The sequence below is a fragment of the Cydia amplana genome, chromosome 21 (assembly GCF_948474715.1).
Source record: "Cydia amplana chromosome 21, ilCydAmpl1.1, whole genome shotgun sequence".
Taxonomy (NCBI): Eukaryota; Metazoa; Arthropoda; class Insecta; order Lepidoptera; family Tortricidae; genus Cydia; species Cydia amplana.
Window position 1 is genome coordinate 12,619,157 of NC_086089.1, and position 17,015 is coordinate 12,636,171.

At 40.3% G+C, this 17,015-nt stretch overlaps 1 protein-coding gene and 1 long non-coding RNA gene across 2 annotated transcripts in view; one reads left to right on the forward strand and one right to left on the reverse strand.

Annotated features, from left to right (window-relative positions):
- Nucleotides 1–624: 624 nt before the first annotated feature.
- On the reverse strand, nt 625–16,833 carry LOC134657950 (uncharacterized). The gene is made up of 2 exons (XM_063513551.1): nt 16,683–16,833; nt 625–2,041 (listed from the first exon to the last, which is right to left on the reverse strand). The coding sequence occupies exons 1-2, from the start codon at nt 16,704–16,706 to the stop codon at nt 755–757; spliced, it is 1,311 nt and encodes a 436-aa protein (XP_063369621.1). The 5' UTR covers nt 16,707–16,833; the 3' UTR covers nt 625–754.
- The window catches only part of LOC134657984 (uncharacterized), an 88,009-nt gene continuing 85,677 nt past the window's right edge, over nt 14,684–17,015 (forward strand). The window contains exon 1 of the long non-coding RNA XR_010097665.1: nt 14,684–14,883. This is a non-coding gene — a long non-coding RNA (uncharacterized LOC134657984). The remainder of the gene's footprint in view (nt 14,884–17,015) is intronic.

The window sequence follows — 17,015 nt, forward strand, 5'->3', positions numbered from 1 at the left end:
AATATAAAAAATATTAATATTAATTAGTACCTATAGCAGTAATTAACTTAATATTAATTACTGCTTTACGACTTCCTAATAATTAAATATTTAATTTTGTACGAATTTTGAAAAATAAGTAGGTAGTCGGTACCTACATTAAGGTATAAATATGCACGAAAGACTTTCAAACAGAAACAATTGTTGTAAATCATTGGTTTCGCTATATTTATAACAAATTAATTACTTATTAAATAAAACTTAACAGTACGAAACAACAAAACACATGCATCAGTGGGCAGGTAAGCCTATCTAGCCCCAGTCGTGAACTAGAAAAGCTTAATTACAATTACAGCACCTATGCGCACTACTCAAACTTATTTGTATGGTAACTTACGAGTATTACTTACAATGACTGTTTAATGACGAGTTAAAGCTTGCCTCAGCCGACCAACATCTTACATAGAGTCAGGAGTCCTGTAAAATACGAACAATCGCATCGCACCACATTTTCGCTTTGCACTTATATGTTAATATCGGAAGATGTATATTATAACAGAGTCAATAAATCAAAATAATTTACCTATAAGTGCAGTGCGGTGCGATTCCCTGTTACTCTGGAGAAGTCTCGCCCCAATATTCAACACAGTCTTGAGTAAGAAAACAAGACACGCCTCCCTGATCACAAGAAGACTGTTTACACGACATTCAGACTCTCACGCTTCTGTCCTATATGTACAACAATGAACAATCTCAATGGGTTCTTAATGTTAGGCTATTTGGGAAACTGCCACGTGGACTGTTGCGGCGGTTTGGGCGCGGGCTGCTGGGGCGCTGGCTGCACGGCCACCGACTTCTGACTGGCGGCGGTGTTGTTGTCGCTCCTGTCCCACCCGTGGGACTCGTGGTGGTGCTCGTGATGGTCCGGAGACGGGAACCACTCGGATATCCACACTGGCCTCCAGATCTTCTTCACTCCCGGAACCCATATTTGCTTCCAGTCCGGAATCCAGATCTGTTTCCAAGCTTCCTTCCATTCCAATTTCTTGTCAGGCACCCATATGAGTTTCTTCGATGGCTTCCATATCTGTTGCCAGGCTTCTTTCCAAACTAATTTCTTGTCATCGATCCAGATTTGTTTCTTTTCTGTCTTCCAGATTTGCTTCCACTCGTCTTTCCATACCAATTTCTTGTCCGGTATCCAGATCTGCTTCTTACCCGGCTTCCAGTACTTCTTCCATACTGGCTTCCAAACGAGTTTCTTTTTCCACAAATCATGCGATGTGTATTCCCATCCATCGTGATCCTTGCCTAGGTATTTCTCCCCGGGAACACCAACTTTTACCCATTCCGGTACCCAAATCTTTTTCCATGCGGGTATTTGTATTTCCTTCCACCCTGGCACGACTATGTCTTTATACACAGGAACGGTAATTTTTTTCCAATCCGGTACTTTCACTTCCTTCCATGCGGGCACCTTTATGGGCTTCCACTCAGGTTTGTAGATTTTTTTCCAGTCCGGTACTTTGATTTCCTTCCATACCGGAATTTTGGTCGGTACCCAAATGGGTTTCCAAATCTTTTTCCATGAAGGTTTCCATATTTGTTTCTTTGCCGGTTTCCATATTTTCTTCCATCCTGGCTTCCAGATTAATTTCTTTTTCCAATATCCTGGATCGTGATGGTCATGATGGTCGTGATGTTCTTCGTGGTGTTCTTCAACGTGATGCTCTTCGTGGTGGTCATGGATGTCGTGAATGTCGTGGTGCTCGTGGTTATCGTGGTGGTCGTGGTGATCGTGGTGGTCGTGGTGGTCGTGGTGATCGTGGTAATCGTGGTGATCGTGGTGATCGTGCTCGATCACATCGTGGCCTAGATCCCCGTGCTCCTGGAAAGGATTCACTAGGTCGCTAGGAGGCGCAGGATAGTCGTACCCGATGCGTTTCTGTGCTGCCTGTGCATTTTGATTTTGCGGCTCCAACTGCTGCTGTGCTTGTTGATTTTGTTGTATTAACGCCTTTCCCGTTACTAGAGCGACTTGCAGAATTACCGCTAAGGTAATCTGAAACAAATTACAGTCACATTATAGATATGTTTATTTATTAATAATTAAGGCACAAAAAAACCTATTCAACATTATTTCGCAAAGCAATGATAGAGTTTTATAATGTCGCGTAGCCTTTAACTCAAGAACGTAAACAAAAGTTTAATGAACATCACTTCTTGTCCTTTTTATGCTGACCACTATTATAAAAGATATAAATGTGATGGATGCACTTTAATCGCTTTCATACACATACGAGTAAGTATTTCTAAAAGTGATGGCCACGATGTCCATGACAAAAGCGTAACCATCTTCGGCCAACTGCTCCAAACTTAATCGTCGATAGAGCTAATACATAATTTAATGAAAGAAATTGCTCTCAGAGTTGTTCAATTCAAACCACTTGGTAACAACAAATAGCTCATAAATTTTCATTTGTACGAGTACCTACGTACGTACAATAATACACAGTTTACATTTTTAACCGCCTTCAAAAAAAAAAGGAGGTTCTCAGTTTGACCCGTATGTATGTATGTATGTATGTATGTATGTATGTATGTATGTATGTATGTATGTATGTATGTATGTATATTTGTTCGCGATTATCTCGCGTTTGGCTGAACCGATTTTGATGCGGTTTTCAGAAAAGTGTTTGTTACATTCTGGAGAAGGTTTTAGTATACATAGATCTGAGCTGATGCTGAACCCTGGCTGTACCTAGTGGAACTCAGGTTTGGTGCAACATAGACCCACGCTGTTTTGGTCATCCGACACGCCTTGATGAGCAATTGGGAGAGCAGTACCCAAGATAGAGCTGATGCTGAACCCTGGAAGTACCTAGTGGAACTCAGGTTTGGTGCAACATAGGCCCACGCTGTTTTGGTCATCCGACGCGTCTTGATGAGCACTTGGAAGAGCAGTACCCAAGATAGAGCTGATGCTGAACCCTGGATGTACCTAGTGGAACTCAGGTTTGGTGCAACATAGGCCCACGCTGTTTTGGTCATCCGACGCGTCTTGATGAGCACTTGGAAGAGCAGTACCCAAAATAGAGCTGATGCTGAACCCTGGCTGTACCTAGTGGAACTCAGGTTTGGTGCAATATAGGCCCACGCTGTTTTGGTCATCCGACACGCCTTGATGAGCACTTGGGAGAGCAGTACCCAAGATAGAGCTGATGCTGAACCCTGGATGTACCTAGTGGAACTCAGGCTTGGTGCAACATAGGCCCACGCTGTTTTGGTCATCTGTCACATCTTGATGAGCACTTGGGAGAGTAGTACCCAAGATGGAGCTGATGCTGAACTCTGGATGTATCTAGTGGAACTCAGGATGTACCTAGTGGAACTCAGGTTTAGTGCAACATAGGTCCACGCTGTTTTGGTCATCCGACGCGTCTTGATGAGCACTTGGGAGAGCAGTACCCAAGATAGAGCTGATGCTAAACCCTGGATGTACCTAGTGGAACTCAGGTTTGGTGCAACATAGGCCCACGCTGTTTTGGTCATCCGACGCGTCTTGATAAGCACTTGGAAGAGCAGTACCCAAGATAGAGCTGATGCTGAACCCTGGCTGTACCTATTGGAACTCAGGTTTGGTGCAATATAGGCCCACGCTGTTTTGGTCATCCGACACGCCTTGATGAGCACTTGGGAGAGCAGTACCCAAGATAGAGCTGATGCTGAACCCTGGATGTACCTAGTGGAACTCAGGTTTGGTGCAACATAGGCCCAAGCTATTTTGGTCATCTGTCACATCTTGATGAGCACTTAGGAGAGCAGTACCCACGATATAGCTGATGCTGAAACCTGGCTATACCTAGTGGAACTCAGGTTTGGTGCAACATAGGCCCACGCTATTTTGGTCATCCGTCACATCTTGATGAGCACTTGGGAGAGCAGTACCCTAGATAGAACTGATGATGAACCCTGGCTGTACCTAGTGGAACTCAGATTTGGTGCAACATAGGCACACTTTGTTTTGGTTAGCCGACTTATCGTCATGTGCCTATGTTGCAGACTTCCACTAGGTGGGTCGATCAACTATTTTCTAACCGCCTTTAAAAAAAGGAAGTTCTCCGTTTGACCCGTATGTTTGTATGTATGTTTCTTCGTGATTATCTCGTGTTTGACTGAACCGATTTTGATGCCATTTTCGGAAAAGTGTTTGTTACATTCTGGAGAAAGTTTTAGTGTACAGTACATGGATGCTTAGAAAAACCAATTGGATCCGGTAGGTGGCGATGCTATCGGTATACCTACCATCAAATTTAAGTTGCTGAATCCGATTTAGATAAAATAGTGGCAGTGAGAGTCGGAGTTGGACTCGGACTGGGAATGGGAGTGGGACTGGGACTGGGACTGGAAGTGGGAGTGGCAGTGGGAGTGGGAGCAATATTAATACAAATCGTTTAGCACCGAAACGTCATCTATGTTTTGTCGAGATTATCATCGAGTTAGGCCATCAGTTCAGCAACATTAGTAGGTAGGTAGTTACTTACTAGCCCAAAACTAAATGGAGATCCTAACAAACAGGTATTTTAGCCCAAAACCTAAAATAAATGAAGTACCTATCACTAAAAATTAAAAATTAAATTAAATAAATAAAAAAGGATAAAAAAATTAAAAATAAACAAAAAGAAAACCAAAACAAAATAACTTAATACTACATTACACTAAAACTAAGCCTAACAAACTAGTATTTTAGCCCAAAACCTAAAATAAATGATTGACCTATCACCAATGATCGGAATAGGTAGTGCCAGTTGGGGTGAATGACCTCAAACATTGTACTTAACATGGATAAGACTCGGGATTCCAAGACTCTTATTTTTTCACGAAAATATTTCTTGGCATGTCTTTAATAGGCTACATGACTAATTTTCATTTATGGTATCAATCGATCGGATTTATTTTAGGATCAAATGTCTATATGGGACCCATTGCATTAAAGCAACACAAAAGTCAGAAATTATAGTCAAAGTCCGACAGTCGCACTTCACTCGCGAAACGGCTCTCACAAAAGGATAAGTGAACGTGACGTCAAGGTCATTGAGATCCCATCTTGAAGTATGGGCAAAACAAGAAAATTGCGTTTTTGTCCGTGAAATATTGCGTTTATATGTATATAGTTGCTATACAATATTTTTTGGATAAAATGTAAGGAATCGACTGGTACCCTTACTTTTATCGTTTTTGGAAGTTAAAAAAAACTTAAATTTCGAAACTTTCAGGTCCTGTATTTTTGTAACATTTCCGTATTTTATTTTAATATCCACATTATTATTTTAAATTGCTCATTTGATATCTATTTTACTATATTTTGTTATAAAATTCAACATGTGTCATCATCTCTATTGAAGTAGGTAATATGAAAACCCGGGGTGAAAAGGTATATCCATCCTAAGCTTACGTACCGAAGTCCCGTGAAATGGCACTACCAATTCCGATCACTGCCTATCACTAAAAAGTAAAAAATGAAATAAAATAAATAAAAAATAATAAAAAACTTAAAAATAAATAAAAAGAAAACCAAAACAAAATAACTTAATATAAATTCTTTTTTTAAAAAACAAAAATAAAACCAAAATAAAATAACTTAATATAATATCTTTTTAAAAAAAAAAGGGAACCGCCTTCAAAAAACCAACCCACTGAAAAGTACAAAATAATTTTTATATGGCACCCCTTTACGTGTCCAGTCCCTATCCCACGGCGTAAAGCAATTTTTTGCCAAAAAGTAATTAATACCTAATAATAAGAAAATTAATAATCATCCGGGTAATTACTTAGTTTTTGAAGTCGGTGCCAAACCAAAATTTTTGAGAACCGATATTTTAGACAACGAAGAACGCTGTACTTACTTGCATTATAAAGACATACTTAGTTTACTCATTAAGTTAGTTCTTGTAGGTACTACGTACTCGTATTGTTTTTCTGATTGATAGTAAAGACTGTTTTTGTTGGTTTGGCACCGCCTTCAAAAACTAAGTAATTACCCGGATGATTATTAATTTTCTTATTATTAGGTATTAATTACTTTTTGGCAAAAAATTACTTTACGCCGTGGGATAGGGACTGGACACGTAAAGGGGTGCCATATAAAAATTATTTTGTACTTTTCAGTGGGTTGGTTTTTTGAAGGCGGTTCCCTTTTTTTTTAAAAAAGATATTATATTAAGTTATTTTATTTTGGTTTTATTTTTGTTTATTTTTAATTTTTTAATTATTTTTTATTTTATTTTATTTTTTACTTTTTAGTGATAGGTAGATATATACTTCATTTATTTTAGGTTTTGGGCTAAAATACTAGTTTGTTAGGCTCTCCATTTAGTCTACTAATGTTGGTGATGGCCTAACTCGATGATAATCGCGACACAACATAATATGACGTTTTGGTGCTAAACGATTTGTATGTATATTCCTCCCACTCCCATTCCCAGTCCCAGTCCGAGTCCGACTCCCACTCCCACTATTTTATCTAAATCGGTTTTAGCAACATAAATTTGTTGGTAGGTATACCGATAGCATGGCCACCTACCGGGTCCAATTGGTTTTTCAAACCATCCATGTACTGTACACTAAAACCTTCTCCAGAATGTAACAAACACTTTTCTGAAAACCGCATCAAAATCGGTTCAGTCAAACGCGAGATAATCACGAACAAACATACACACATACATACGTACATACATACGGGTCAAACTGAGAACGTCCTTTTTTTAAAGGCAGTTAGAAAAAAGTTCATCGACCCACCTAGTGGAACTCCGCAACATAGGCACACGACGACAAGTCGGTTAACCAAAACAAAGTGTGCCTATGTTGCACCAAACCTAAGTTCCACTAGGTACAGCAAGGGTTCAGCATCAGCTCTATCTTGGGTACTGCTCTCCCAAGTGCTCATCAAGATGTGACAGATTACCAAAATAGCGTGGGCCTATGTTGCACCAAACCTGAGTTCCACTAGGTACAGCAAGGGTTCAGCATCAGCTCTATTTTGGGTACTGCTCTCCCAAGTGCTCATCAAGATGTGACGGATGACCAAAATAGCGTGGGCCTATGTTGCACCAAACCTGAGTTCCACTAGGTACAGCCAGGGTTCAGCATCAGCTCTATCTTGGGTACTGCTCTCCCAAGTGCTCATCAAGATGTGACGGATGGCCAAAATAGCGTTGGCCTATGTTGCACCAAACCTGAGTTCCACTAGGTACAGCCAGGGTTCAGCATCAGCTCAATCTTGGGTACTGCTCTCCCAAGTGCTGATCATGATCTGATGGATGACCAAAATAGCGTGGGCCTATGTTGCACCAAACCTGAGTTCCACTAAGTACAGCCAGGGTTCAGCATCAGCTCTGTCTTGGATACTGCTCTCCCAAGTGCTCATCAAGATGTGACGGATGACCAAACTAGCGTGGGCCTATGTTGCACCAAACTTGAGTTCCACTAGGTACAGCCAGGGTGAACCCTGCCAACCAGGGTGGTTTGGTGCATCAGCTCTATCTTGGGTACTGCTCTCCCAAGTGCTCATCAAGATGTGACGGATGGCCAAAATAGCGTTGCCCTATGTTGCACCAAACCTGAGTTCCACTAGGTACAGCCAGGGTTCAACATCAGCTCAATCTTGGGTACTGCTCTCCCAAGTGCTGATCATGATCTGATGGATGACCAAAATAGCGTGGGCCTATGTTGCACCAAACCTGAGTTCCACTAAGTACAGCCAGGGTTCAGCATCAGCTCTGTCTTGGATACTGCTCTCCCAAGTGCTCATCAAGATGTGACGGATGACCAAACTAGCGTGGGCCTATGTTGCACCAAACTTGAGTTCCACTAGGTACAGCCAGGGTGAACCCTGCCAACCAGGGTGGTTTGGTGCATCAGCTCTATCTTGGGTACTGCTCTCCCAAGTGCTCATCAAGATGTGACGGATGGCCAAAATAGCGTTGGCCTATGTTGCACCAAACCTGAGTTCCACTAGGTACAGCCAGGGTTTAGCATCAGCTCTATCTTGGGTACTGCTCTCCCAAGTGCTCATCAAGATGAGACGGATGACTAAAACAGCGTGGGCCTATGTTGCACCAAACCTGAGTTCCACTAGGTACATCCCGAGTTCCACTAGGTACAGCCAGGGTTCAGCATCAGCTCTATCTTGGGTACTGCTCTCCCAAGTGCTCATCAAGGCGTGCCGGATGGCCAAAACAGCGTGGGCCTATGTTGCACCAAACCTGAGTTCCACTAAGTACAGCCAGGGTTCAGCATCAGCTCTATCTTGGATACTGCTCTCCCAAGTGCTCCTCAAGATGTGACGGATGACCAAAATAGCGTGGGCCTATGTTGCACCAAACTTGAGTTCCACTAGGTACAGCCAGGGTGAACCCTGCCAGCCAGGGTGGTTTGGTGCATCAGCTCTATCTTGGGTACTGCTCTCCCAAGTGCTCATCAAGATGTGACAGATGGCGAAAATAGCGTTGGCCTATGTTGCACCAAACCTGAGTTCCACTAGGTACAGCCAGGGTTCAGCATCAGCTCTATCTTGGGTACTGCTCTCCCAAGTGCTCATCAAGATGAGACGGATGACCAAAACAGCGTGGGCCTATGTTGCACCAAACCTGAGTTCCACTAGGTACATCCCGAGTTCCACTAGGTACAGCCAGGGTTCAGCATCAGCTCTATCTTGGGTACTTGCTCTCCCAAGTGCTCATCAAGGCGTGTCGGATGACCAAAACAGCGTGAGCCTATGTTGCACCAAACCTGAGTTCCACTAGGTACAGCCAGGGTTCAGCATCAGCTCAGATCTATGCATACTAAAACCTTCTCCAGAATGTAAGAAACACTTTTCTGAAAACCGCATCAAAATCGGTTCAGCCAAACGCGAGATAATCGCGAACAAATATACATACATACATACTTACATACATACATACATACATACATACGGGTCAAACTGAGAACCTCCTTTTTTTTTTGAAGGCGGTTAAAAAGGGAACCGCCTTCAAAAAACCAACCCACTGAAAAGCATAAAATAATTGTTATATGGCACCCCTATACATGTCCAGTCCCTATATCCCGTCGTAAAGCAAATTTCTGCCAAAAAGTAATTAATACCTAATAATAAGAAAATTAATAATCATCCGGGTAATTACTTAGTTTTTGAAGGCGGTGCCAAACCAACAAAAACATCCTTTGCTACCAATCAGAAAAAAAAATACGAGTATGTATTACCTACAAGAACTAAATTAATGAGTAAACTAAGTATGTATTTATAATGCAAGTACGTGCAGCGTTCTTCGTTGTCTAAAATATCGGTTCTCTAAAATTTTGGTTTGGCACCGACTTCAAAAACGAAGTAATTACCCGGATGATTATTAATTTTCTTATTATTAGGTATTAATTACTTTTTGGCAGAAATTTGCTTTACGACGGGATATAGGGACTGGACATGTATAGGGGTGCCATATAACAATTATTTTATGCTTTTCAGTGGGTTGGTTTTTTGAAGGCGGTTCCCTTTTTTAAAAAAAGAATTTATATTAAGTTATTTTGTTTTGGTTTTCTTTTTATTTATTTTTAAGTTTTAAGATAATTATTATGTAAGCCGTTTGAATCAGATATAAGAGGAAAGTGCAGAACGTGAGACCCGTTTTATAGTTCAATGGAGTGGTCTGGCAAGCCGGAGCCGGTAATAGGAAGTACTAAATATGTTAGAGAAATAACTTAAAGCAGTAGGTACTTTCTCGTAAGGTATGATAGCATGACTACCTACGCAGTTTACCTATATGGGCCGGGAAACTACTATCTGACATATTTTTATTAACGGTATTTTGAGCATTAATTAGATACAGTCCGCATCAAACAGGTAGTGACTGCCAAAGTTTCGGAACAAATCCATATTTATATGAAAACAAGGATTTAGGTATTTAGCCGTGTTTGCCGTCGCTATCTATTTGACGCTAACTGTAGGTATTATTAGCTGTGATACCTATGTATGTTTAGTTATAGACTCGTTTAATATATAATGACTTTATAACATACCTAGCTACTAGATAGGTATGTATGTTGTAAATTCTTTAAAGCTCGTATTACATCGAAATGTTTTGTAAAAGTACTGAAATAGCCGAGATGCAAACAAATACGTAGATATTATCAAAAAAAATCCTTGGCATGACCTATAAAAGGTCAATATCAGCTTAGGTGATTCAGTTAACATCCCAGAGAAAGCTCACCCGTTTCATTAACGCGGTTCGAACTCGGGCTCGGGGCTAATAACATGGCTCACGATCGCATTATGCAAGAGTTGCGCAAGAGCGGTGACCGCGGCGACAGAGCGGGCGCCCGCCGCACCGCCCGCGTCCTGCGCCGAGAACCCACGCAACATTTATTGCTTCCTTAAGAGCCAACAGGAGTGGTAATTTCTCCATACAAACGTACTCGACTGTTTCCTCCGTGGGTTTTGAAGCTAGAGCAATGATTTTTTCAACACAGATTAATATTGTCAATATCTGTGTCGGACCGTTTTGCTTTTTTTGAAATTTTTGTTTTTTAAGGCGCTAGAGCCCTTCAAAAATGGCCAAAATGGCCTAATTGACTATGCCGCAATGAGAGGCGTGCTATTCAAAACTGACATCAATTAGTCAAAAAAACAAAACGGTCCGACACAGATAATGTCATAATCATTTAGATTTCCAAATTTGGTTACGATTGGTTAAGTTTTGGAGGAGGAAACAGTCGAGTACGAAACCTTGATTTTTGATATTTTTACGCAGGATTTTTCGCCTTGTCCTTATCGCACTAGTTTTAGGAGCCGCTTCCGTTAGCGAGACGGGTATATTTACCTAAAATATTTAAATCTTAGCTCCTGTTGGCTCTTAATAAGGATCACTCGCCCTAAATAGGAACGACACATTACGTATAGTTTGCATGTGCCTTTAGAAAGTTATTATCACCATCAACATAAGTAGCCCGTCCTCTAAAGTCTAATAACAACCGCCACGTTCCGGAATTAACGCGGGGCTTCCAAAGTTTGTTACGAATTTCAGTAGAAATCGTGGAGCATAACTACTTAGAGCCTACTTAATAAGCGCGTGAGAGTGAATTCACTAAATACCGTAAAATGGGGTGAGTAGGGTTCGCGGGGAGAGTTGGGTCATGAATGGGGAGAGAAGGGATGAAAGGGGGGTGAGGTGGGATTTTAAAGCTACTGCTACAAAAATAATGTATTCCAATTTAAAATGGAGCTATAGTAATACCTACTCATAATAAAAAAAGCGGCCAAGTGCGAGTCGGACTCGCCCATGAAGGGTTCCGTATTTAGGCGATTTATGACGTATAAAAAAAAACTACTTACTAGATCTCGTTCAAACCAATTTTCGGTGGAAGTTTACATGGTAATGTACATCATATATTTTTTTTAGTTTTATCATTATCTTATTTTAGAAGTTACAGGGGGGGGGGGACACATTTTACCACTTTGGAAGTGTCTCTCGCGCAAACTATTCAGTTTAGAAAAAAATGATATTAGAAACCTCAATATCATTTTTGAAGACCTATCCATAGATACCCCACACGTATTAGACGGGTTAGATGAAAAAAAAAATTTTGAGTTTCAGTTCGAAGTATGGGGAACCCCAAAAATTTATTGTTTTTTTCTATTTTTGTGTGAAAATCTTAATGCGGTTCACAGAATACATCTACTTACCAAGTTTCAACAGTATAGTTCTTATAGTTTCGGAGAAAAGTGGCTGTGACATACGGACGGACAGACAGACGGACAGACGGACAGACGGACAGACAGACAGACAGACAGACAGACATGACGAATCTATAAGGGTTCCGTTTTTTGCCATTTGGCTACGGAACCCTAAAAACGATTCAACAAAGTTCCAAAATCACCTTTGTATGAAAACCCAACTCACTCCAAATACGAGGGACTACGGCGTGAGGTGGGATTTCCTGTTTATCGTCAAAGTTATGAAATGGAACTACCCAAAATAAAATGTAAATAAAACCAAAATAAAATAACTTAATATAATATCTTTTTCTTAAAAAAGGGAACCGCCTTCAAAAAACCAACCCACTGAAAAGTACAAAATAATTTTTATATGGCACCGCTTTACGTGTTCAGTCCCTATCCCACGGCGTAAAGCAATTTTTTGCCAAAAAGTAATTAATACCTAATAATAAGAAAATTAATAATCATCCGGGTAATTACTTAGTTTTTGAAGTCGGTGCCAAACCAAAATTTTTGAGAACCGATATTTTAGACAACGAAGAACGCTGTACTTACTTGCATTATAAAGACATACTTAGTTTACTCATTAATTTAGTTCTTGTAGGTACTACGTACTCGTATTGTTTTTCTGATTGGTAGTAAAGACTGTTTTTGTTGGTTTGGCACCGCCTTCAAAAAACTAAGTAATTACCCGGATGATTATTAATTTTCTTATTATTAGGTATTAATTACTTTTTGGCAAAAAATTGCTTTACGCCGTGGGATAGGGACTGGACACGTAAAGCGGTGCCATATAAAAATTATTTTGTACTTTTCAGTGGGTTGGTTTTTTGAAGGCGGTTCCCTTTTTTAAGAAAAAGATATTATATTAAGTTATTTTATTTTGGTTTTATTTTTGTTTATTTTTAATTTTTTAATTATTTTTTATTTATTTTATTTTATTTTTTACTTTTTAGTGATAGGTAGAAACTTCATTTATTTTAGGTTTTGGGCTAAAATACTAGTTTGTTAGGCTCTCCATTTAGTCTACTAATGTTGGTGATGGCCTAACTCGATGATAATCGCGACACAACATAATATGACGTTTTGGTGCTAAACGATTTGTATGTATATTGCTCCCACTTCCACTCCCATTCCCAGTCCCAGTCCGAGTCCGACTCCCACTATTTTATCTAAATCGGTTTTAGCAACATAAATTTGTTGGTAGGTATACCGATAGCATGGCCACCTACCGGGTCCAATTGGTTTTTCAAACCATCCATGTACTGTACACTAAAACCTTCTCCAGAATGTAACAAACACTTTTCTGAAAACCGCATCAAAATCGGTTCAGCCAAACGCGAGATAATCATGAACAAACATACACACATACATACGGGTCAAACTGAGAACGTCCTTTTTTTAAAGGCAGTTAGAAAAAAGTTCATCGACCCACCTAGTGGAACTCCGCAACATAGGCACACGACGACAAGTCGGTTAACCAAAACAAAGTGTGCCTATGTTGCACCAAACCTAAGTTCCACTAGGTACAGCCAGGGTTCAGCATCAGCTCCATCTTGGGTACTGCTCTCCCAAGTGCTCATCAAGATGTGACGGATGACCAAAATAGCGTGGGCCTATGTTGCACCAAACCTGAGTTCAACTAGGTACAGCCAGGGTTCAGCATCAGCTCTATCTTGGGTACTGCTCTCCCAAGTGCTCATCAAGATGTGATGGATGGCCAAAATAGCGTTGGCCTATGTTGCACCAAACCTGAGTTCCACTAGGTACAGCCAGGGTTCAGCATCAGCTCAATTTTGGGTACTGCTCTCCCAAGTGCTGATCATGATGTGATGGATGACCAAAATAGCGTGGACCTATGTTGCACCAAACCTGAGTTCCACTAAGTACAGCCAAGGTTCAGCATCAGCTCTATCTCGGGTACTGCTCTCCCAAGTGCTCATCAAGATATGACGGATGACCAAAATAGCGTGGGCCTATGTTGCACCAAACTTGAGTTCCACTAGGTACAGCCAGGGTTCAGCATCAGCTCTATCTTGGGTACTGCTCTCCCAAGTGCTCATCAAGATGAGACGGATGACCAAAACAGCGTGGGCCTATGTTGCACCAAACCTGAGTTCCACTAGGTACATCCAGGGTTCAGCATCAGCTCTATCTTGGGTACTGCTCTCCCAAGTGCTCATCAAGGCGTGTCGGATGACCAAAACAGCGTGAGCCTATGTTGCACCAAACCTGAGTTCCACTAGGTACAGCCAGGGTTCAGCATCAGCTCAGATCTATGTATACTAAAACCTTCTCCAGAATGTAAGAAACACTTTTCTGAAAACCGCATCAAAATCGGTTGAGCCAAACGCGAGATAATCGCGAACAAATATACATACATACATACATACATACATACATACATACATACATACATACGGGTCAAACTGAGAACCTCCTTTTTTTTGAAGGCGGTTAAAAATAAAATGTTATCGAGCTTTGAATGTCAGTTTTGCACCTACTCACCCCATTTTACGGTACATGTTATTATGTGGGTTTTAAATGCTCAGTGAAAGGAGGTCGTGGTTCGTGACCCACCAAGAATCAGCGGAAGAATACGATATCGTTTCTCGTTATGCAATGCACGCAATCGGAATGATTATCGGAACATTGGTAGGTGAGTGGCTCACTGTCCAAATATAGGGACAGACTTCCAAGACGCGAGATGCTGATATCTTTTTAAATCGATTTCCGTAACCATCATGTAGACAATAGTCGGATGAGACTTCATATGTATGTGCATATAAAAAAAAGCGGCCAAGTGCGAGTCGGACTCGCCCATGAAGGGTTCCGTATTTAGGCGATTTATGACGTATAAAAAAAACTACTTACTAGATCTCGTTCAAACCAATTTTCGGTGGAAGTTTACATGGTAATGTACATCATATATTTTTTTAGTTTTATCATTCTCTTATTTTAGAAGTTACAGGGGGGGGGGACACACATTTTACCACTTTGGAAGTGTCTCTCGCGCAAACTATGCAGTTTAGAAAAAAATAATATTAGAAACCTCAATATCATTTTTGAAGACCTATCCATAGATACCCCACACGTATGGGTTTGATGAAAAAAATTTTTTTGAGTTTCAGTTCGAAGTATGGGGAGCCCCAAAAATTTATTGTTTTTTTTCTATTTTTGTGTGAAAATCTTAATGCGGTTTACAGAATACATCTACTTACCAAGTTTCAACAGTATAGTTCTTATAGTTTCGGAGAAAAGTGGCTGTGACATACGGACGGACAGACAGACGGACAGACGGACAGACAGACAGACAGACATGACGAATCTATAAGGGTTCCGTTTTTTGCCATTTGGATACGGAACCCTAAAAACCGGCCAAGTGCGAGTCGGACTCGCGCACGGAGGGTTCCGCACCATCAACAAAAAATAGAGCAAAACAAGCAAAAAAACGGTCACCCATCCAAGTACTGACCCCGCCCGACGTTGCTTAACTTCGGTCAAAAATCATGTTTGTTGTATGGGAGCCCCACTTAAATCTTTATTTTATTCTGTTTTTAGTATTTGTTGTTATAGCGGCAACAGAAATACATCATCTGTGAACATTTCAACTGTCTAGCTATCACGGTTCGTGAGATACAGCCTGGTGACAGACGGACGGACGGCGAACGGACGAACGGACGGATAGCGAAGTCTTAGTAATAGGGTCCCGTTTTTACCCTTTGGGCACGGAACCCTAAAAACAAACTATTGTAAGTTTCTTAGACCACTTTCGGGATCATTGTCATTGACGCCTTCCATGAGACAATTATATACACATATTGATTACGATTATATACACATATTGATCACGATTATACACACTAAAAGGAATGAAAGTCCCGGAAACCGTTTACTTTTTCGTAACAAGGTGCAGGCGGTTTAACGAATACCTTAAACCGTAAGTATCGTATTAAAATAGTGCAGTTTTCTAACACAACAAATATTTGACCTATGCATTCAGCTGTAGAGTTTTATATAGATACCTATATTATGTTAATATAATATTATTTATTACTGATATGATAAACATTCAAGCCTAGGTACCGTGATTAATCTATTTAATATATCATCATCAGGAATGTAAAATATAAAAATGAAACATTAAATTAAGTATTGAGCTTTACATTTGCCGTAAAATATACATATTTTCAAAGCTTCATGATGATTATTGTATAGTTTGTAGGTACGTCCCGATTTAGTTAACCATGTAACAGGAAACTTGGCATTTAATTAAAACTAATTGAAAGGAACTATTATATAGGTACCTATTTCCTTGCGTTTACAAAGTGAATGAGAAATAATTATAAGAGCATTTATACAAATAACAATACAAAGATCATGATTTACTTATGATATTTAAGCTATTGTGTCCCATTTATATGGGGTATTTGGAATATTTAAGCTTTAAGACCTATATCGACATATTTATCTTAAACATGAAGACAAATAGGTACTTTATAACGGTAGGTATTAAACGCTTGTTTCTAACTAAGTGAGGATAAAAGTATTCGGATTACAAAAAAGGACTCAAAGGTCTCAATAAGCACTAATTGCTTAATATTCGTATATAGCAAAATCCAATAATTGTAGGTACATGATCGTATGTTGAAACATGGTTGTTCAGTGTTTCCGGCTCAAATAAGTATGTCATCAATAGGTATATTCCACAGTACGTTTTGCTACTTGCCCCCAGAAATAAAAATCAAAATATGTTTTAATTCGGAGTTAAAAATACCTAATTAATAACAATTGTATCACTTCTAAATCAATCACTGCCATAACTAGGAAACCTAAGTAGTTCACTATTTATTGATATCAGATATCACCAATATGCACCGGAAGGAAAACAAATGAGTAAATTAGATATCCTGATATAGGTTAATATAGCACTGACCACTTGGCTCCAGATCCCTCGCATGATGGGGCTGGGATGGCCGTTCCTCTAGCTAAGGCGCCGGAACTGTTTTTACTCTATTGGTTTACCTTGAGAATCGGTATATATACGATCGAGCCTACCCCATGAGGCGGACGGTGGGGCGCGCTTTGGCAATCACTTGCACTTTCGCCGGGCACCCCGCCGGCGGCGCAGCTCCTCACCCGCAGGAAGCAAAGGAAACGCTCTGGGAAAAACACTACCACTACCAACACTATAGGTACTTCTCGGTTCCTAATAGTACAATCCTTTTAAAAAAACTAGACCATGGCATTGTTGTTAGGTTAAGTTTTA

What these genes read in the sequence shown, in the direction of transcription:
- LOC134657950 (XM_063513551.1), bottom strand. Translation starts at nt 16,706, where the DNA reads ATGCGAGGGATCTGGAGCCAAGTG. An exon ending in GAGGGATCTGGAGCCAAGTG is followed by an intron (nt 2,042 to 16,682) that starts GTCAGTGCTATA and finishes AATTTGTTTCAG; the next exon opens with ATTACCTTAGCGGTAATTCT.